This window comes from Vulpes lagopus, chromosome 14 (assembly GCF_018345385.1).
Source record: "Vulpes lagopus strain Blue_001 chromosome 14, ASM1834538v1, whole genome shotgun sequence".
Taxonomy (NCBI): Eukaryota; Metazoa; Chordata; class Mammalia; order Carnivora; family Canidae; genus Vulpes; species Vulpes lagopus.
In genome coordinates, this window is record NC_054837.1 from 20,831,507 (window position 1) to 20,853,665 (window position 22,159).

At 40.7% G+C, this 22,159-nt stretch overlaps 1 protein-coding gene across 5 annotated transcripts in view; it reads left to right on the plus strand.

The window, feature by feature from the left end:
• CIT (citron rho-interacting serine/threonine kinase) overlaps positions 1-22,159 on the plus strand; it is a 168,275-nt gene that overhangs the window by 39,735 nt on the left and 106,381 nt on the right. For all 5 annotated transcript variants that reach the window (XM_041729458.1, XM_041729460.1, XM_041729459.1 and 2 more), the window contains 2 exons: positions 5,111-5,314; positions 6,719-6,872. In XM_041729458.1, the coding sequence (XP_041585392.1) occupies positions 5,111-5,314; positions 6,719-6,872 (358 nt within the window). The remainder of the gene's footprint in view (positions 1-5,110; positions 5,315-6,718; positions 6,873-22,159) is intronic.

Here is a 22,159-nt window from a genome sequence, read left to right on the forward strand (position 1 = left end):
TTGGAGGAAAGTGGATGTTGTTAGGTTGATATTAGGAAAAGGTTTGGGGTTATGTTAACTCCTTGTACTCTAGGGTTAACTAGACTGAGGCCTGTAGACCTGAGGCTCACTTTACTTGGTGTTCAGATCCTTGGAAAAAGTCTGTCTATGCATTGTTTTTCCCCCCACTCCAAATTATGTTCTTATAATTGATTCCACTTGATCATTACAATGAGAATTAGAATATAAGATCAGAGCATTTCATGTTTTAAAAATTATGGGCAATTCAGAAATAGTCATGAAAACCTAGTTGTCGAATTTAGTGGAATAAAGCACAGGAAAAAGTTAAGTTCTGCAAAGTTTTATCATTTAGTATTCAAAAACTTGTACTTTGCATGAATGACCTTAATAACCTCATGCATCTAGAAATAAACTGAAGCATAGATACATTGTCTGATAATTGAAGTGTAAGTACATAGCTCTGGATACCATCTACATTGACTTTTTGCTCTGGATAATTCTTTTTTTTTTTTTTTTAGATTTACTTACTTACTTACTTACTTACTTACTTACTTACTTACTTATTTATTTATTTATTTATTTATTTATTTATTTATTTATGAGAGACAGAGAGGCAGAGACACAGGAGGAAGGAGAAGCAGGCTCCATGCCAGGAGCCCGACGTGGGACTTGATCCCGGGACCCCAGGATAATTCTTTATTGTGGGGGACTATCCTGTGTATTATAGGATATTTAGCTGTATTCTTGGCCTTTCTCTACTAGATGCCAATAATACCCTCCCCTCCCGTTGTGAAAACTAGAAGTGTCTCCAGGCTTTGCTAAGTATTCCATGGGGGACAAAATCACCCCTGGTTGAGCACCATTGCATGTCAGTTGAGGAACGTTAGAAAGCTTGTTAATGAGAGCCAGGACTATATATTTGCAACAAGAAAACTTCCTTGGAAAACTAGATTATGATCCAAAGTCATTGCTTTAGAAACAAATGGAAATAAAGAGTAAGGCCCTATCTCTGCATCTGGAATCACTCTTTTTGAGTCCTGACTTAGGGAGACTGGACTTTCATTTCAAATTTCTGCTTTTCAGTGCTTTAGACTAATTCTTTCAGTTTTTCTAATTGGAACAACCTTCACTTCAGGCACAGAGCCCTCCGGAGTCACCCAGGTTTATTTGCAGCTTAGCACTCATCCCCTGATTATTCTGGTGAAGGAGATAGGGCATTGAGTTCTGCATACTTGAGAGTAGTGCATCTCCTCTTTTCTTGGATAAAGAATTGCCCCTCCAAAACTTTGTGTTTTTAGGGCCAGAATGTGATAAGCACATAAGTAGGAAGGAATTTTTAGTATTGTTTTAAGTGAAAAGGCCCTTTAATTATAGAAGATTAGTAATCTACAATCTGGATGAAGTCAAGTATGGATATAGAATCATACTTTGTATTTTTGGTCAATGGAAGTGGGTTAAACATATTTAAGATTTTATTTATTAAGATTTTAATTAAGACCTATTTATAAAGATTTTATTTATTTGAGAGAGAGGGCACAAAAGGAGGAGGGGAGAGGGAGGTAGGAGGGGGAAAGAATCTCAAGCAGACTCTGCACTGAGCATGGAGCTTATTGCCTGTTGACAGGGCTTAGTCTCATGACTCTGAGATCATGATGTGAGTTGAAACCAAGAGTTGGATGCTCAATCCACTGAGCCACCAAGGCATCCCAACATACGTTTCTTTTAAACAGAATGTTTTATAGGCCTAAAGGAGGTTCTGAATATTTTTTGTACTCAAAATATATACAATATAATCTACATTTACTGAAATTCATGTATGTGACACACTCAAAATCAATCCTTTCCCCTACCACTCTTAAATATTTTTTTTTTTTTAATTTTTATTTACTTAAGATAGTCACACAGAGAGAGAGAGAGGCAGAGACACAGGCAGAGGGAGAAGCAGGCTCCATGCACCGGGAGCCTGACGTGGGATTCGATCCCGGGTCTCCAGGATCGCACCCTGGGCCAAAGGCAGGCGCCAAACCGCTGCGCCACCAGGGATCCCCCACTCTTAAATATTATTTGTGAATGTTAGATATTTGTGACACTTGGATCTGTTGGTTTTTACATCTTCCATTGTCATTATGTTAAGCTTCTTAGCATGTTGCTTTGAAGTATTCTTACTAATAAAGGGGACCATACTGCTTAGAGGTTTGGGTGTTGAGCTGAGATATACCATTTACCTGCTGCTATGTGCTGTCTGCTCTTAGGGTACCCACTTTATCTTATTAGAATCTCAGAGTGGCAACTATGGAACTCTTTCAACCTTTCTCTTTTTTTTTTCTTTCAACCCTTCTCATTCAGCTCCCACACAAATACTTGTAAGGAGATTATAAATAAAGAGCAGTATAGTGTATTAAGTGTTAATCAGCCTCATGGAGCAGTTGAAAATCCATGGGCGATAGCCTTTAGTGAGATTTATGTAGGAGTGAAAAGATTTTATCCTTTTTCCCCAAGAGGAACAACATAGTGATACCATTCCTGGTCCCCAACCCCTCATCTCACCCCGCTTCTGCAGGTGGATGTTTCTGCCCTGTGTAGCCACATGGGGAAAGTTAGGTTGAAATAGTTTTATGTTTAAGCATTTAATGGAAAGAAGACTGGGAGGCCGCAGACAGTGGTTTTCTTCTCTCTGCTTGTAAAGAAATCTAAGTTAATCCTTTATTGTTTCTTTTCTTAACCTCTCTATCTCCTGAAATATGACTAGACATAAATGCGTATAATCGCATACCTGTTGTGGGGCAGGAATTAGGGAGTTATCTGACTTTTCTTGGATAAATCTCATCATGAGTTTGAAAATGAAGCATTGATGGCTTAACACCCCTTGCTGGGTCATGCTGATAAACTCGACCCAGTCAAGTTCCTTTTGACTCTTTGCTCATGAACAAGTGACCAAGCCCTGTGTGCTGCAAACAAGGAGAACTGAATATTCTCAGTCCAGTGTGATGATAAAACCCAACAAGTGCAAACGATGCGTATTTAAGGATTGCGTAGTAATAGTTCTGCAAGGTAATTAAAAAGGATAAGCATTTAATGATGACATTAGTTTTTCTTCTCTTGTTTTCATATTTAAAAAATATTTTTATTTCTCATTGTCAGTATTGAGGATTTTTACCAAATCCCTGTAGTTTAATCCTAATCCTGTTCTGAGCTCATTAACATTTACACACATATAAAAAGAAGTCTTAGGCTCCCCAGCATCAAGGTTTTCCCTTGACTTAAGCTGCTTTCAGCTCCTCAAGCTTAAGGTGCCCTGTCTTAGAACAGATATTGTCTCCTTTCTCCCCTCTTTTGTCCTTCAGCAATGGCTTGTGGCTTTCTTGGGTAGTGTGACCATCTAGCTTTTCCCAGTAGGTACTTGCAATGAAAATTCTTCTTTTTTTTTTTAATAAAGATTTTCCTTTTTTAAAAGTAATCTCTACACCCAGTGTGGGGCTCGAACTCACAACTCCAAGATTAAGAATTGCACACTCCACTGACTGAGTTGGCCAGTTGCCCCTCAGTGGAGATTCTGTTGCCCAAAGCAATGGATGACTAGTGTCAAGAACACCAGTATCACACTGCTATCTGGAATTAGGGTTTGGAAAAACACCTAGTGGGCTTGAAAGAAGAGGTGAAAAGAGAAGCAGTAGGGAGAATGGGTCTGTTTCCTATAACTGTGGGTCTTTGGGGCAGAGGGATAGACAAGATTAAAGTTACAGTCTGGAAGAGCTTGAGTCTCCATCTCTAGGGAAGGGATATAAAACCCAGCCTTAAAAATGTGTGGCCATCCCTATAAAATCTCTAAGGTCGCTCAGGGAGCACTCAACATTCTTTAATGGGGAGAAGGTTCTTTAGTGCCCATGTAACTGCTCACGCAAGAGAAGCCTTTTTAAAGGCAGGGTTATTGGGCAGCTGTAGGATTATTGGTCAATACAGTATATGACTAACATCAGGCCCTGTCTGTTTTGATAGAGAAGAAGTCAGAGAGGTGATCCTTAGCCTTCAAATTTCATGAGTCATTAAGACTTCAAAACAATTTTCAAGGCTGAAAGGGTTGCTGGCTTCCTCTGTTGTCTAGGAAGGGATGGGGTTGGGGTGGGGGCAGAAAACCTTTCATCAGCATCATTTCAGAAACAAAGGGCTTATAAACACAAACAGAAGGACCGGGATGCCTGGGTGGCTCAGTGGTTGAACATCTGCCTTTGGCTAAGGTTGTGATCCCGGGGTCCTCGGTTGAGTCCTGCATCTGGCTCCTTGCAGAGAGCCTGCTTCTCCCTCTGCCTATGTCCTTGTCTCTCTCTGTGTGTCTCTCGTGAATAAATAAATAAATAAATCTAACCTCCTCCCCCCAGACAGAAGGACAAATTCTCAGAAAAAAAGGACAGTTCTTTAAATGGGATATATTTAGCTTAGAAAAAGACCTAGTACACTGCCCTAACCTTTCTCTGCCAAGGTCAGGTGCCTGAGTGTCCTTGGGTTGGAGGGCTCTGGATTTCTGAACAGTGGGGAGGGAACCACAGGAATAGGAGTTGGGGGTGAGGAAAATGAGCTCATTCACCTTGGACCTCTGGTGGAAGATATTTATCATGTTTTTCCCTGTGGGTGGCTCAAAGTAGGAATGTTGATTCCAGATATTTAAACTTGAGATACAAGGAGTTTGCCATATTGTTTTACCCCAGTTATAGCTGCCAGGTTTTCAGTAATGGGTAGATTGATCTTATAGATTCATCTTTAGGATTTATTATCATTTTGCTGTTTTCGTAAGTAAGAGAAGCTCTGTGTAATGTATATCAGGAAAGACCTCTTCTGTTCTAGTTATATATCCATTTGTTATTTGTGCAACCAAAGGGCATGTATCATCAACAACTCTTGCCCTTTTGCCTTTGGATTATATTATGTGCTTTTTTTTTTTTTTAATTAGTAAATCGTTTGCATTTTCTGACAGCATGCCACTTGACAGAAGGCTTAAGTACCTGGGAGAATAGTAATCAGTAGCAAATCAGCTTGTGTCTGAAATGTGGTTGTTGGCAATGTATTTGAGAATAATTGAAAGTTTGCCGTGTTCATTTTATTTATGGATTTCCAGGTGAGCGCCAAACTCCCGATTGGGACTCCAGATTACATGGCCCCTGAAGTGTTGACCGTGATGAATGGGGACGGGAAAGGCATCTATAGTCTAGACTGTGATTGGTGGTCAGTGGGAGTGATTGCATATGAGATGGTTTATGGAAGGTCCCCATTCACAGAGGGAACTTCGGCCAGAACCTTCAGTAACATCATGAATTTCCAGGTAAAGAGCTATTAGGAGATTTTGAAGTAATATCAAGAACTGTCATTTAAAAATGTATGAGTGAACATTTGTAATGTAAATCAGCAGTGCCAGATAATAACAATAGCAAATACTTATAAAGCACTTTGGGCTAAAAGCTGCTCTAAACGCTTTAGTAATTGTATTTTATTGACTCTCAGCTGCCAGTCATTGTAAGCCTATGCCATTATTTTAGGTACTATTAAAAAAGAACTGTTGCCAATTAATCTATCATATTTCATTGATTATAAAATGCATTTTGATTTTAGTGCTGTTAAGGTAATAACTGGGTCTTAGACTTGAAATATAGTTCATTAACTTGGCTAATCCTCAAACAATGTAAGAGGTAGATATTCTTTTCATTTCACAGATGAGGAAACCAAGGCCAAAATGGTTAAGTAACTTACCTAGAGTGACAGGCAGTCTGCCTTTAATATTATGCTGTGTTCTTTCTCAGTACTCTTAGCTGTTGAATATGTTAGTAAAATCATATGGGTATAGAGATTAGAATTATAGGAATATATATGAAGTGGAATTAAAACTCTTTTCTAATAATTGTACGTTCCAGTATACTAAGCCCATTTCTTAAGGATATGATTAAATATGTATGTTTTAGGCAAAAGGGAAACTTCATAGGTTTTTCTAACTCAGTCTCATCTTTCTGGAATACTTAATACATATTTTCATGTGTATAATACATATTTTATATGCTTAATACATACATATAATATTACTTGTTATTCTTGAGTCTCCTCTGGGGTTAAAGTTTTCCTTTGCATGATTCTTGGGGCCAATTTATCTTCTTCATTTCAGTCTGCTATTCAGTAATGAGTGAGTTGCACTAGGCACGGTTAGTAAACTGGGTTTGCAGTGATGAGCAAGGAAAAGGCTCTCTCTGCCTTCTTTCCCTGTTATCACACAGAAATCACAGTGCTCTGTGTTTGTGCAGAAGTAGATTGCAGAGGGAGCATGGTGGGGGCAGTGATAGGGTGGAAGAGGGGTGCGGGCTGGGGAGGGCGTTCTAGGCAGAGAGAACAGCATGATTTGTTCAGGCAGCTTTAAATAGCTCATCATTGTTGGACAGCAAAGAGCGAGATGATGGGGAGTGTAGCTACAAGAGACAGAGAGGAGCGGGGTCAAATCATGAAGGATATTGAACCCTTGCAAAGGAACGAGGCCTATTGATGTGAACAGGCCATTTATTTTGGGAACATGCCTTTGGTCCAAAGTTAAGAGGGCACAAAACTTCCTTCTTTTAAACAAACAAAAAAAAAAAAAGGGAAACTTGCATATATGAGAAATACTTTTTTAACTTTGGAACATGAGAAGTGGAATCTGCTAAGAGGGTGCTTATTCTATTTTATTGTATTTTATTTTTTGGAATAGCGGTTTTTGAAGTTTCCAGATGACCCCAAAGTTAGTGGTGAATTACTTGATCTGATTCAGAGTTTGCTGTGTGGCCAGAAAGAGAGACTGAAGTTTGAAGGCCTGTGCTGCCACCCTTTCTTCTCTAAAATTGACTGGAATAACATTCGTAACTGTAAGTAGAGCCACAGTCCTTCACTTCCGGTGTTGGAATTGAGTGTAAACACTTAGGAATGATCTGCAATTGTTCTGTCCCACAGAAGGTGGTATAAATTATAGAAATAAGGGCCTTAATTATCTACAGGGGATAGAAAAGGCTAATGATAGAGCTGTCGGTAAGTGATAATTCTTCTCCAAAATTGTTTGCACAGACCGGGGTTATTTATCAAACTCTCTGCTTACATGGCCTTCAGAACATCATCCCTCAGTGACTTAAAAGGGCAGACTGATGGAGTTCAAGTGTTGTCACTCGCTTTGACAGTTTCTTCTCAGAGGAAAAGCAAGCGTAGGTATATCCTTCACAGGTTAGGAAAAAAGACTCAAAAATGAGGCAAAGCGTGAGGTTGCTCTGCGAATGGCCAAGCCTGCAGCAGAACCATAAATGTCTCTCTGTGTTCATTTGTTTTCCTCGAGAATATTTGTCTTTGCTCACAGGCTTATAAAATCTATAATGTAGATGCACAGTGGAGTCATTCATATACGTGTCTCTTTGGGGTTATTTAGTGCAAACGAAATTCATTAAAAACAGAGACCTGATTTATTATCAACAAAACCCAAATGCTTTTTTTGTTTGTTTGTTTGTTTTACAAATTGGTAATTTGTTGTTGTTGTTAAACCTTTTTTATTTTTGGATGTGTTGTTGATTGAATGTGACCCAGTGATTAGCACAGTAGAACCAGTAGGAAAGCAGTTGGTCTGTGTTTTATCTTTGGTGATGAGGGGACGTGGGGAGTGGAATCCATTTCTAAGGTGTCAAAACTAGGCTTCTAGTTGGAGGCATGTTGTCATAATGTATGAGTTGGGTTAAGATCCAGTGTTGTCCAGTTAAAAGTCATTTTGATGGTTTCTCTAATGTGTGCAAATATTTAAATAGACTACATTTTTATAAATCTTAGCAATTCTTTTTCTTTCTGGATGTTACTTAATTTTTCTAATCTTTAGGCGTCAGCCCCCAAATTTCCAAGGTTCAGGGCTTTTAATCAACAGTATATTTTCAAGCCTGTCTTCTTTTTCTGCCTTTATTTTTTTATTTTTTTATTTTTTCTTTTTTCTTTTTTTCTTTTTTTCTTTTTCTGCCTTTAGAAAGATTTGATACAGTTTCCAATAGATACAATTTATATACTCAGTCTTTTCTTGCCTTGCCTTTGTATTTCTATAGTCTTCTTAAATGAGCAGTTAACGTTTCTATGCATGAACTTACCGATTATGTCTTAAAAACCTGTCTCCACTCAAGTGAGCCAGTGAGTGGTGATGAATTACCCCAGTAACTTTGAGTTTTGGTACACCTTGATGTTGTTTTTGATATTGTGTCCGAATTCCCAGGTTTTTTCCTAGTCTTTTTCTTCCAGGCTGTTTTATAGGCTCTAGGCTTATTGGGTTTAACAAGTGTAACTCCTGTTCTGTAAATTACACAGTGCCTGTAGAGGATACATGTCAGTGTGGATTGTGGCTCATACTATCAGAAGGCCCATCTTTTAGGGGTGCCAGAGTGGCGCTGTTGATTAAGCATCTAACTCTTGGTTTTGGCTCAGGTCTGATCTCAGGGTCATGAGATTGAGCCCTATGTTAGGCTCTGTGCTCCGTGCGGAGTCTGCTTGGGTTTTTCTCCCCCTCTCACTGGATCCCTCCCCCTGCTATCTCTCTCTAAAATAAAATACATAAAATCTTTAAACCAACAAAACAAGGCCCATATTTTAGAAGGTCCTGGTTTTCTTTGGGGTGAGATGACATTGTAATGGGTCACTGCAGTCTTGGTCATCTTCACACTTGCTGCTTTCATACTTACCCTGCCTCCTGTGGCTATCTACTTAGAATTTTCCATGTCCTAATACATACCCACTTTTTTTTTCTTCTTATTTTTTTAAAGGTTTTATTTTTAAGCAATCTCTATACCCAACATGGGGCTTGAACACATAACCCTGAGACCAAGAGCCAGGAGCTAGCTGCACACTCCACTAACTGAGCCAGAGAGATGCCCAATTTTTCCTTATTTTTAACACATGTGGATGTGTCACCCTCCACTCCCATCCTCACCCCCACCATTTTGTATCATGGAATTCTCATCCATCTGCATCCTGATTTTTTTTTTGAGGTTATTTTTTTAAGTAAAAATTGTATATATTTAAGGTGTATAACGTGATGATTTGATGTACATATACATGGTGAAGTGATTACTGTAGTCAAGCTAATGATCATATCCATCTTCTCACAGTTACCATTTTTTCCTTTTCTGTGTTGAGAGCACCTGTAATCTACTCTCTTAGCAAATTGCCTGTGTTCAATATAGTGTTATTAACCATAGTCATCATGCTGCGTATTGGATCTACTTATTTATCCTCTATAACTCCAACTTCATACCCTTTGAAGGGTTTCTCCATTTCCCCTGCCTCCCTGTCTGGTAGCCATCCTATTCTCTGCTTCCATGCATTTAACTCTCAGATTTCACAGAAAAGTGAGCTCATATAGTTTTTTCTCTCTCTGTGCCTATATTATTTCCCTTAGCATAATGTCCTCCAGGTTCATCCATGTTGCTGCAAATGGCAGGATTTTCATCTTTTTTTTTTGTTTTTGTTTTGTTTTGTTTTTTAAGGCTGAAAGATATTACCTTGTGTGGTTTATATACCACAACTTTATCCAGTCATCCATTGATTGGCACTTAGATTGTTTCTGTATCTTGATTGTGAAAAATGCTGCCATAAACATGAGAGCACAGATATCTCTTTGAGGTGATTTAATTTTTTTGGGGTATACAACCAGAAGAGGGATTATTGGGTCATGTGGTAGTTCTATTTTTAGTTTTTGAGCAACCTTTATACTGTTTTGCATAGTGGCTGTAACAACATTCCTACCAACACCATACAAGGATTCCCTTTATTCCATGTTCTTGCCAACACTTGTCTCCCCCCCCCCCCCCTCCAAATAGGCTCCATGCTGGGTGTGGAGCCCAGTGTGGGGCCCAAACCCATGACCCTGAGATTAAGACCGGAGTGAGATCAAGAGTCAGATACTCAACCAGCTGAGCCACTCAGGTGCCCCTCTTTTGTCTTTTGGATACAAGTCATCCTAACAGGTGTAGTGCTATCTTATTGTGGTTTTGATTTGCATCTCCCTGATGATGAGCGATGTTCAGCACCTTTTCATATACCTGTTGGCTGTCTGTATGTCTTCTTTAGAAAAATATCTTTTCACGTCCTTTGCCTTAAGTCTTGATTCTCAAAAATCTCAATGATTTTTATGGACTTCTAACTCTCAGTATAGTGGCTCTGAAGTGTTGTGAAATATGTTTGCCTTAAAACATTTCTCTTAATTTTAATAAACCTTTTACTTTGGAATAGATTTATAGAGAAGTTGCAAAGATGGCACAGAGAGTTCCCAATACCCTTCTCCCAGTTTCCCCTACTGTTATAACATCTTACATAACTATGCCACATTTGTCAAAACTGAGATTAATATTTGCACATTACTAATAATTAAACTTGAGACTTTATTCTGATTTCACCAGTTTCTTCCTTTATGTCTCTGTTCTGTTCCAGGATCAGTCCAGGGTGTGCCATATTGCAATGAGAGTGTTTGTGGTGGATGGGACTACACCAGGGTGGGTTGGCTCTTCATGTCCACTGAGGACTGGTAGCAACTTTTCCTGAAGGTTCTGTGGCATCCCTGGCTATGCAGAGAGCTGTGGTATTTATTGTTTCTCCTAGCAGATTTCCCTGTTTTTCACCAACCTCCATTCCCTGCATATTTGCAATCAACTCAGGGTTGTGTGATTTAAACATTGCTGGACTCCATGCTATTTGAGTTACTTCCTAACTACATAACTCTAACAGAAATTATGCTTTTGTCCAGTCCTATTTTTCATAAATAAGCATTGAGTGATTTTGATCAACCAAAACACTTGAAGCCATTGGATTTCCTGAGTTTATGGTTGCTACTTAAATGCCTTATGGTTCCAGCATATTAAATATTTCTACCCTCCACACCCAAGATTGTTCCTTGATGAAAGCAACATTAGCCTCTCTGCTGCCTCACCCCTAATTCTTCTTTTTCTTGTTGTAACCAAAGAAAGGAAGTACTGCTTAACACAGCAGGTAAGAATCTTCTAAAACTCATTATCTCCAGAGGTGGCCCTGGCAGGATATATAAATGCAGTTTAAGAGGGGTCTGGGCAAATTTATGAATGATAGAATTGGGAGTGGCTGCTGAGGGGGGAACTAGGACATGCCTTGGTTTTGATTCCAAAGTCAGATGAAACATCTGTGTCCTCCTGGGTCCAGCCTCTTTGGGTTGCTCTGGGCAACGCTATGCGAACCAGGAACCTGACCCAGTTCTAGAATGCTGATTCTCCCAGCAAGTCAAAAGCTTTGTGATGAGTTATTGCCCCATGAAGGTCACCAGACACCCATTACCCTGATATTCCATTCCCAGCTTCACATGATCAGATGTCAGTGTGCGTTTTTCAGCTGCTTATTATTATCATTATTTCAAGGCTGCTTTCCAGGTTCTAGTAGGAGGCTTCTTAAGGATATTGGCTGCCCTGGGCTCTGCAGTCTCAATGATGTTTCCTATATTGGGCAAGAGTCTGGGTGTACCCAGCCTGATTTTTGAGCTGCTGGAGAGCTGAGGCCAATTGGAACACCTCTTTCATTTGTGCCTTTGTGGTTATACCTCCATTTCCTGGTATTATGTGCCTGTTCCTGTCAATGGGGAAGTTTTGCTGCCTGGTGTGCTTTTCTAGTCCCATCTGTTAAAATATCTACCCAGAACAGGCATAGTGATGTCACAGGAACCAGCATGCTAGTCCCTTTCATCCAAAACCATCATGTCCTGGGCCTCAATCTCAGGACCCTAAGATCATGACCTGAGCCGAAATCAAGAGTCAGACACTTAACCGACTGAGTCACCCCTATGCCCTCACATAGGCTTGATTTTTTTTTTTTTTAAGATTTTATTTATTTAGTCATGAAAGACACACAAAGAGAAGGAGAGACATAGGCAGAGGGAGAAGAAGACTCCCTGCTGGGAACCTGATACAGGACTTGATCCCAGAACCCTGGGATCACACCCTGAGCCAAAGGCAGACACTCAACCACTGAGCCACCCAGGCATCCCTCATAGGCTTGATTTTAAACAAAATATGGACTATGACCTGGTAACTCCTTCTGCACATACACCATCCTGTTCTTTCCTCCGATCTGTTACCCTCCCCAGCCTCAGACCTAGCCATGAGAAAAAACAATGTTGCATTGAAGACCCACTTCCAAAATTGGGGTTTATGTCATCTTGGGATGAATGACAGGATTTGATTTATATTTTCTGTTTATTAGAACAGCATTTCTCAACCTTGGCACTATTGACCTATGGGACCAGATCATTCTTTGTGGTGGGAGCTGATGTGTGAATTGCAGAATATTTAGCAGCACCTTGGCCTTTAGCCATGGATGCCAGCAGCACCCTCCCCCCTGCAGTTTGTGCCAACCAAATATATCTCCAGACCTTGCCCAGTGTCCTTTGGGGGCTGTATCTGCCTCTGATGGAGAACCAGTGATTGAGAATTGGCCTGGTGGTTACTAGGAGAGAAAGTATTGCAGTGATCAGAATCACTCAAGACTGTCATTGCTGACAAATGATGGAAGTATAGTTTGGGGCCAGTAGGATCTTGTTGTGTAGAGTGTGGTCCATGGACCAACAGCATCGGCATCCCTGACATCACCTGGGAGCTTGTTAGGGATGCAGATACTCGGGCCCTCCTAGACCTGCTGAGTCAGAAATGGCACTTTAATAAGGTCCCCAGAAATAAGATTCCTGTGAATATTAGCATTTGCAAAGCCGTGCAAGATGAGCCTTAGAATTTCTTTCTCATCTTTGCAGGATCCTGCTTCCTCATTGTATTCTCTGGGCTCAGGATAAGGGGAGACTGCTTTTTGGCTGAGGACTTCCATCCGCTGATGAACTGCTTAGAAATGCTGGATTTTAGGCTCTGCTTTTGAGGAATTGAAAGCTTTTTTTCCCCCAGACTTTACAGCTTTCAGATCTTTCAAGATGGTGGCTTCACTTAATCTCCACCTGCTGATAGCAAATAGGTGGTTGTAAAGAAGGCATTTTTATGCCTTGTACTCCCCATCCCTCCTCAGCTAACTGTTGTCTCATGTTTACTTTTAATTAAGGATGGATTCAAAGTTTTCTTCATTAACTTTTTTAGTGTGTATTTTATTGCCATCCTTCTATTGAGTACCTCCTATGTACCAGGAACTCTGCAAAGCACATTATATGTATTATTGTCCCATTAACTCACTATACCTCTGTGAGACGGGTGCTATGATTAGTCTCACAGTACACGTAAGGATATTGAGGCCTAAGTAGATGAAGCTGCTTGACGAAGGTCCCAGAGCCTGTGTTGGCAGTGGCCGAAGCAAATTCAGGTCTCTAGGACTCCAAGTTCTCTTTGCTTTTATTTATTTGAAAAGTTTATACAGTCCTCGATTTAAAAAAAAAAAAAAAAAATCAAGTGACCCAGAAGGTTAAACAGTGAAACTAGTCTCCTTCTCACTCTATGCACAGGGCCTCTCCCTAAAGTGAACCACTATTGTTAGTTTCTTATATAACTTTCCGGAATATTCTAATATAAACACCAGTATGGCCTATACTCTTAACAACCTCATTATATTGCCTTCTAAGAAATCAGGAGTTTTTATTGTCAGGTGATTTTCCTGCATCATTGATATAAATGAAGAGATCTTCATTTATAACCCTACCATAAGGAGCTCCAGTGGCGCAATCGGTTAGCGCGCGGTACTTATAACCCTACCATATTTGTCCTTTGAATGGACTATTCTGGCTTTGATTTCTGATGAGCAGCGTTCTCTTCTTTACAAATGAAAACCCCTTATGTTTTTTTTTTAAATTATTTTTTAAAAGATTTTATTTATTTGTTCATGAGAGACACAGAGAGAGAGGCACAGACATAGGCAGAGTGAGAAGTAGGCTCCCTGTGGGGAGCCCGATGCAGGACTCCATCCCAGGACCTCGGGATCATGACCTGAGCCAAAGGCGGATGCTCAACCACTGAGCCTCCCAGGCGTCCCACCCCTTATGGTTTTAACATGAATATTTCACTTATTTGTTTTAGCATTCTGTGTTTAGAATAGCATTATTTCAGTGGCTTGTGAAGCATAGGTGTTGGTTTATTTTCGGCCTTTTTCAGGTCTGTTTTGGATTCAGGTCTGTTTTGGATTCCTATCATTTGAGTAGATATCTGTCCATGCTTTGTTTCCTAAGCTAGTTTTTGGGGGTTGGTAGATGTGCTTTGTTTGCCCTGGTTGGCCCTTAAATATATCTCCCTGTCAGACAGCCACCTAGCCACTTCAGGGGCATGAGGAAATGAGGAAGGGGAGCTGGGCTGTTGGGAGATCAGCACGACAGAGGGAGGGGTAAGAAAAGGGGAGGGATGCTATAGTAGTGATGGCAGGAATTCAACTTACTAGACTAGGAGGATCTGGGCACCCCACCCTCCAACATAAACAAGGAGTAATGAAGATATGTAGTCAGTAGGTCTTACAGGCTTATGGGCTATACAGGCGAGTATTTATGTGTCTATTGGGGATTGTTCTCTTTTTAGAAAGTAAGTTATGATAGGAGCAAATAGGCTAAGAAGAGCTAAATGCTTATAAATTAGGATTATGGGATTTCCCTGCTCCATTCTGAATTTAGAAGCTATATCCAGAGATGTTAAAAATATGCAGTATTTCATTTTATTCCAAGATAAATTGAGATGGCTTATTTTAGAGGTAATTGCAATATCAAAAGGATAAAAATAAATAAGTGTAGGAATCTGGTTGAAGAGAGTAAGTATCCCAGTAAAGAAATAAAGTCAGGGTTAAAAGTAAAAAGTTCTAGTCAAGTTGCTGGACGAGGACCAATTTGGGACTCCTAGCCTCCTAGTGGCCAAAGCAAAAAGGAAAATAGAACAGTTACAGTTTCTTTTGAACAATTTGAGGGTTAGGGGTGCTGACTCCTGCATAGTCAAAAATCGGCATATAACTTTTGACTCCCCCAAAGCTTTTAACAGCCTACTGTTGACCAGAAACTTTACTGATGATGTAAATAGCCATATAACATGTATTTTGTGTGTTATATGTATTACACACTATATTCTTACAATAAAATAAGCTAGAGAAAATGTTATTAAGAATGTTATGGGCAGCCCCGGTGGCTCAGCGGTTTAGCACCGCCTTCGGCCCAGGGCGTGATCCTGGAGACCTGGGATCAAGTCCTACGTTGGGCTCCCTGCACAGAGCCTGCTTCTCCCTCTGCCTATGTCTCTGTCTCTCAGGAATAAATAAATAAAATAAAAAAAAAAGAATTATAAGGGAGGGAAAATAGATTTATAGTACTGTGCTGATTTATTGAAACTAAAAGACAACCTACAAAATGGGAGAAGATATTTGCAAATGATATATCAGATAAAGGGCTAGTATCCAAGATCTATAAAGAACTTATTAAACTCAACAGCAAAGAAACAAACAATCCAATCGTGAAATGGGCAAAGGACATGAACAGAAATCTCACAGAGGAAGACATAGACATGGCCAACAAGCACATGAGAAAATGCTCTACATCACTTGCCATCAGGGAAATACAAATCAAAACCACAATGAGATACCACCTCACACCAGTGAGAATGGGGAAAATTAAGGCAGGAAACAACAAATGTTGGAGAGGATGTGGAGAAAGGGGAACCCTCTTGTACTGTAGGTGGGAATGTGAACTGGTGCAGCCACTCTGGAAAACTGTGTGGAGGTTCCTCAAAGAGTTAAAAATAGACCTGCCCTACGACCCAGCAACTGCACTGCTGGGGATTTACCCCAAAGATACAGATGCAGTGAAACGCCGGGACACCTGCACCCCGATGTTTATAGCAGCAATGTCCACAAGAGCCAAATTGTGGAAGGAGCCTTGGTGTCCATCGAAAGACGAATGGATAAAGAAGCTGTGGTCTATGTATACAATGGAATATTACTCAGCCATTAGAAATGACAAATACCCACCATTTGCTTCGATGTGGATGGAACTAGAGGGTATTTTATTTATTTATTTATTTATTTATTTATTTATTTATTTATTTATTTATTTGGAACTGGAGGGTATTATGTTGAGTGAAATAAGTTAATTGGAGAAGGACAAACATTATATGGTCTCATTCACTTGGGGAATATAAAAAATAGTGAAAGGGAATAAAGGGGAAAGGAGAAAAAATGAGTGGGAAATATCAGAAAGGGAGACAGAACATGAGAGACTCCTAACTCTGGGAAATGAACAGGGGTGGTGGAAAGGGAGGTGAGCGGGGGGGTGGGGGTGACTGGGTGACGGGCACTGAGGGGGGCACTTGATGGCATGAGCACTGGGTGTTATGCTATATGTTGGCAAATTGAACTCCAATAAAAAAAAAAATCGTGTGTAAGTAGACCCCTGCAGTTCAAACCCATGTTGTTCAATGGTCAACTGTATGAGAGCCGCAGTCTCATGACAGGGAAAAATCCAGAATGGTTTGCTCAGGAAAGACTTGATTTTCTGGATACCAAGCCCTGAGGAATTTCATCACTGGGTTCCACATAAATGAGACCTCCTTGTGGCATGGTGAACTTCATCCCTCCCAAATGTGCTCTGAAGATTTCCCTACAGCTGCTGCTGCTTTTTAAAAAATATTTATTTATTTATTTTAGAGAGTGAGAGAGCATGAGCAGAGGGAAGGGTAGAGGGAGAGGGAGAGAGAATCTCAAGCAGACGCCCTGCTGAATGCAGAGCCTGATATGAGGCTCGATCCCACAACTCAGATCATGACCTGAGCAGGAGTCATGAGACAGATGCTCAATTGACTGAGCCACCCCTGCACTGCGCTATGGCTGCCTTTTTTTTTTTTTTTAAAGATTTTATTTATTCATGAGAGATACAGAGAGAGGCAGAGACATAGGCAGAGGCAGAGCAGGCTCCATGCAGGGAGCCCTGTGTGGGACTCGATCCCAGGACCCAGGATCATGCCCTGAGTCAAAGACAGGCAGTCAACTGCTGAGCCACCCAGGCGTCCCACTATGGCTGCTTCTTATAGTGCCTCTCAGGGTAAACCAATGGTACAATGCTGAATTTCAGTTTAGTAAAATCATTTTCTAAATAAGGTAAATTAATGCCTTTCCCCCGGGGAAGGTAGGGAATAGGTTTTTCTGGAAAACCCATAAATTGGAGTCTTCAACCCTTAAATTCTCACTTGCCCAAAAACCTTTTACAACCAAGCAAACACGGAAATGATTTGGCCAAAGATTCAAAATTATATTAAACATCTGGGACTGTATTCAGCAGCCAACTTTTGAGTCAGTTCTGTGAAGTGTGGTGATTGCATTTACGCTCATTTTCTGAGTGTGAAGTTTGGATAGAACTAAGGAGAGTGGCTGGCAGGAGTTGAAACAGGCTAAAAAGCCAAAGGACAAAGAGTAGAAGGTTCAGGTGATCCACAACCAATGGTTTGGAAATGATTTTCAGCATCTCATTTCAGAGAAAATAAATGTGACCAACTCAGTTGCTCCCTGGTGATGGAAAGAAAAGGATTGTATTCATTGCACAGCATTAGCAATTTGGGGTCTAAGATCCGCCCTTCCTGTCCTTCATACTTCTGACAAACCAAAGACACAGGCAAGGAACTGATAGCCAGGGAGGGATGGAAGCATCCACTTTGTTCTTGGCAAGGCAAGTGCTCAATACCCTTTGATGCAGGGCTCCAGGACATTTACCGCCCTCGCAGAGAAGAATGGAGGACCTTCCCTCAGGAATGGAGCGGCCTTGTCACAGTGGGACTGAGGGAAACCAGGAGGACAAGTTGGCTGAGTGACTGCCATGTCTGGACGTAGGTGGTGGAACAGGAAGTGTTAAGCTTGGTTCTTTGCTTTCCAGGCACAGTAACCCTGCCTTCCAATAAAACATAGCCTGATGTTGTCCAGCTCTGATGAGTCACATTAGCTCCTTCTTGGGAGAGGAGTGAGCAGAGGGGTGAGGCTTGATGTGTTTGTTCAGCACGTCCACCTCATGTGGTGAAGGAGCCTGACTGGAAGCTCCTTAGCCCAGGAAGGATTGGGGACAAAATATTCTCACTGCCCAATGGTTTATTGAGGAATAATAAACATGTAGTTGCATGTATTTTAAATGTACAGTTTGTGTTGATGTATGTACATACCTGTGAATTCATCACCGTGCTCAAGAGCAAGAACATATCCATCAACCCCAGAAGTTTCTTCATGCCCCTTTGAGACCCTTTCCTGACACCCCTCCCCATTCCTTCCTTTGTTCCTTGGCAATGACCGATCTGCCTTTTGTCACCATAGTTAAGCTTGTATTTTCCTAAACTTGATATAAATTGAGTCATGCAAGGTATATGCCTTCTTTCATTCAACATATTCATTCCGAGATTCTTTCCATGTTTTGGCATATGTCACAGTCCATTCCTTTTCATTGCTGAGTAGTAGTTCATTGTATGGATATACCACAGTTTGGTAATCCAGTCCTCTGCTGCTAGACATTTGGCTATTTGACATAAAGCTTCTATGAACATTTGTGTGCAAGTCTACAGACTGACACATTCATTTCTCTTGGGTAAGTATCTAGGAGTGGAAAGTCTGGATTGTATGATAGATGTATATGCTTAACTTTTTAAGAGATTGCCAAACTTTTTCAGAGTGGTTGTACCATTTTATATTTTCACCAATAATGAATGAGAGATCCAGTTTCCCCATGTCTTATCAATGCTCCCAATAGTTAGATTCAAAGTCACTCATATCTTGGGATATAGTCAGCTATGGAGATAGGCTTAATTTTTTTAAATTAAAAATCTATCTCTATATATGTATATATATACACACAAACACAGGTATACACACATATATCTATGAATACTATTTTTTTCTATGTCATCGACTTGATGAAAGAGTCAGGTTGTTGGTTTACAGAATACCCCCACATTTGTCTCTTTACTTCCTCAGTAGGGGATGATGATGGTACTTGTTCTTCTGGTCCTTGTAAACTAGAAGTTATATCCAGAAGCTAAAAATAGATTCCAATTTGACTTTACTGGCAAGAATATCTTGTAGAGGGGTTTCTCCTGGCCTAAGATGGGACAATATGAACACCAAAAAGACTGCAGTGTCTTGAAACACAATAAATATATAACAGTTTATGAGTTCTAAATGATAATTTGAAAAGAAATCTCACTGGTCACTTCTGGCAATTGCTAAGTCATTACTCTGAATGTTACTAAATATAGGGAAAGAACCAAGCATTTCTCTTGCCTTCCTATTTGAATTATATTTCAGGGTTTGTTGATGTGCTAATAAATGTAGAAGGAAATTGGAAAACCACCATTTTGCAGCCCTTAATGAAGTAATGGCTGTAGGCAATGCTCATCAATGGCTGCTGAAACCTTTAAGTGAAAGGAGGGGGGACTTTATCCTGGAAGGATCAGGCTGATGTCATCAGAACCCATGGATCATTCTGAACATCACAGGATGAGAGACAAGCAGACATTATATGCCCTCTAATTTCATGCATTAACTAGACAGCACATCCAGAATACTGGGAAGTATTCTTGCCAAAAGAATTGAATATGAATGAACAGAAGGCCCTCAGCTGAACTACCAGTTAATAGGAAACATGGAGGACAGGGAAACATTAAATGATGTCACAGAGATACACTCAACCAAGTCTAGTATGTGGAATATTCTATAGAGACATGTGATCCAGTTTCTTAGACCAATAAATGGCGTTAAAAAAAAAAAAAAAAAGATCAGTATTACAGATTAAGAGACCTGCCAAATCAGTTTGTAAACCTTGGTTGGATCCTGATTCAAATGAAACCGACTGTAAAGAGACATTTTTGGGACAACTGGAGAAATCGAACACAATATGGTATTAGATAATGTTACAGAGTTACTATTAATTTTGTTGGGTGTGATGAAGGTATTATGGTAACAGTGTTTTGGAAGTCCTTATCTGTTAGAGGATTGGTTCTCAAGTCGGGGTGATTTTGCCCCCTACAGGACATTTAGTAATGTCTGGAGACCTCTTTGGTTGTCATGACTTGATAATGTTGGCATCTGGTGGGCAGAGGTCAGGGATACTGCTAAATGCCCTACAATATACTTGGCAGCTCCTACAACAAAGCACTGTCCATTCCCACATGTCACTAGGGCCACAGTTGAGAAATCTTGTTTAGAGATATGTACTGCAGTAGTTATGGGTGAAATGGTATGATGTCTGGGGTTTGCTTTTAATAATCAACAAATGCAGAAACAAGACAAGGATGAACGGAATGGGATGGGAGTTGCTCATTGCTGAAGCTGGGTGAAGGGCATGTGGGAGTTCATTTTATACCTTACTGCTTTTGTGCGTGTGAAGATATATTTACAAATAAATTTGAAAATGTTGGAGAAAAGGATACTGTAGTGTTCTGAGGGCAGCAAAGAAGGTGTGTAATGTGATGTGTTCTTGGGTGTAGGTAATTCAAGGGAGAAGGTGCTCCAAAGAGAATGTTGTTGGGTGCTAGAGCGATCTGGTCCTAGGGAATGGAAGCCAAGGAACTAGCTCCTTCACTATTGTTTAAGTATGTTCTGGGGGCTTCCACCTGGGCCCCACAATGGCTGTATCCAGACCTAACCTGGCATGGAAATGCAGTCATGGCCAGTTGCAGTTTGAAAGGGTTCTCTTTGGAGCAGTTCCAGCCTGTGTAGGTATTTGGCAGGTTTGCTGAGTACCTAGACCCAGAGGGAGGGGGGCAAACAAAGTAAAGTTACAGTATTAGAAATCTGGCTCACGTATGATGCAGAATTGAGAGAATGCATCTCTCAAGTGTAATCCTGTGGGAAAATGTAAGCCATTTACCAAAAACTTGATGTTAAAGAGCCTCGTAGGAACATGGCTTTTGAGAATGGCGAGATTCAGGCAGAGCACACAACTCCATCAAGATCTCAGATCTGCCATCAGAGAGGGACTCTGCTTAGCTCTTGGCAGCCAGACCCTAGAATCCTTCAGATTGATTGACTGAAGCATACTAGAAAATGCTAACTTCCTTATTCGTCTCCTTTGATGACACCATTGTAAAAATTGATCACGGGCCACATCAGCATTACCTTAAAGTTTCTTTGTGACTCTTTTGAGAAGCGAAGACATGGGAGAATATTTTATTTACCTAGGTCTGTTGGAAACGGATCTAGTTTGTCATCATCTTGTATTTCTTACACAACACATTGTCTGGAGGAGCTATACCTAACCACTTCCTGCCTAGAGGGGAGAGGGTAGGGGACTTACCTGAGGCTCTGGGGGAAGGAATATGTTCTGATGGGCTGAATTAGTTACATATATTTAATAAGGAGCTGTATTTGCCTATCCCCTAACTTATTCTGTTGGTTCCCATGATCTCTCTGATACTGGATATCTTGCCCTTCTTACAATTACAACCTCTTGGGGATCCCTGGGTGGCTCAGCGGTTTAGTGCCTGCCTTCGGCCCAGGGCGTAATTCTGGAGACCCGGGATCGAGTCCCACATCAGGCTCCCTACATGGAGCCTGCTTCTCCCTCTGCCTGTGTCTGTGCCTCTCGCTCTCTCTGTCTCTCATGAATAAATAAATAAAATCTTAAAAAAAAAAAAAATTACAACCTCTTTGTCTCAGAGTTTTCCCATCCTAAGAGTTGGTTGATGACATTCCTAAAAGCTCTGCTTTTGTGTCAGTTGTCACATTTTGCCACTTCTTTCTTAGCCTGTCTCCTGTTAATCCACATCGTCTCTGTTTCTGTTATCACTTCCTTAGTGTAGAATTTGTCATGTTGACTATTGTAGACTTGTCCGTTAGAGGTTTCTGGCATCGACCTCTTCCAACCATTGCTCGTGCAGTGATGGTATCGGTCTCTGGCACTGACATCAACCTGGTACTTTAAAACTCTGTCTAATAATCCCTTCTGTCAATCCAATCCAGGGACCCCTTGCTTCAAGGTCCAGCCAAGATTTCACTCTCACTTCCATCCCAGCCTCATTACCCATGGCTGTCTCTGGCTGCTGCTCTGTGGTTTTTCTAAAGTGGTACTCTTCCCCACTCTAGCCTGCCAAGATACCTTTTAACCAACTCTTGACATTCAATCACCTCCATGACACTTTCCCGCAGGAACACACAAAACTCACTGTATCCCCTTTGGCAGAACTTGCCAGCACTCCGT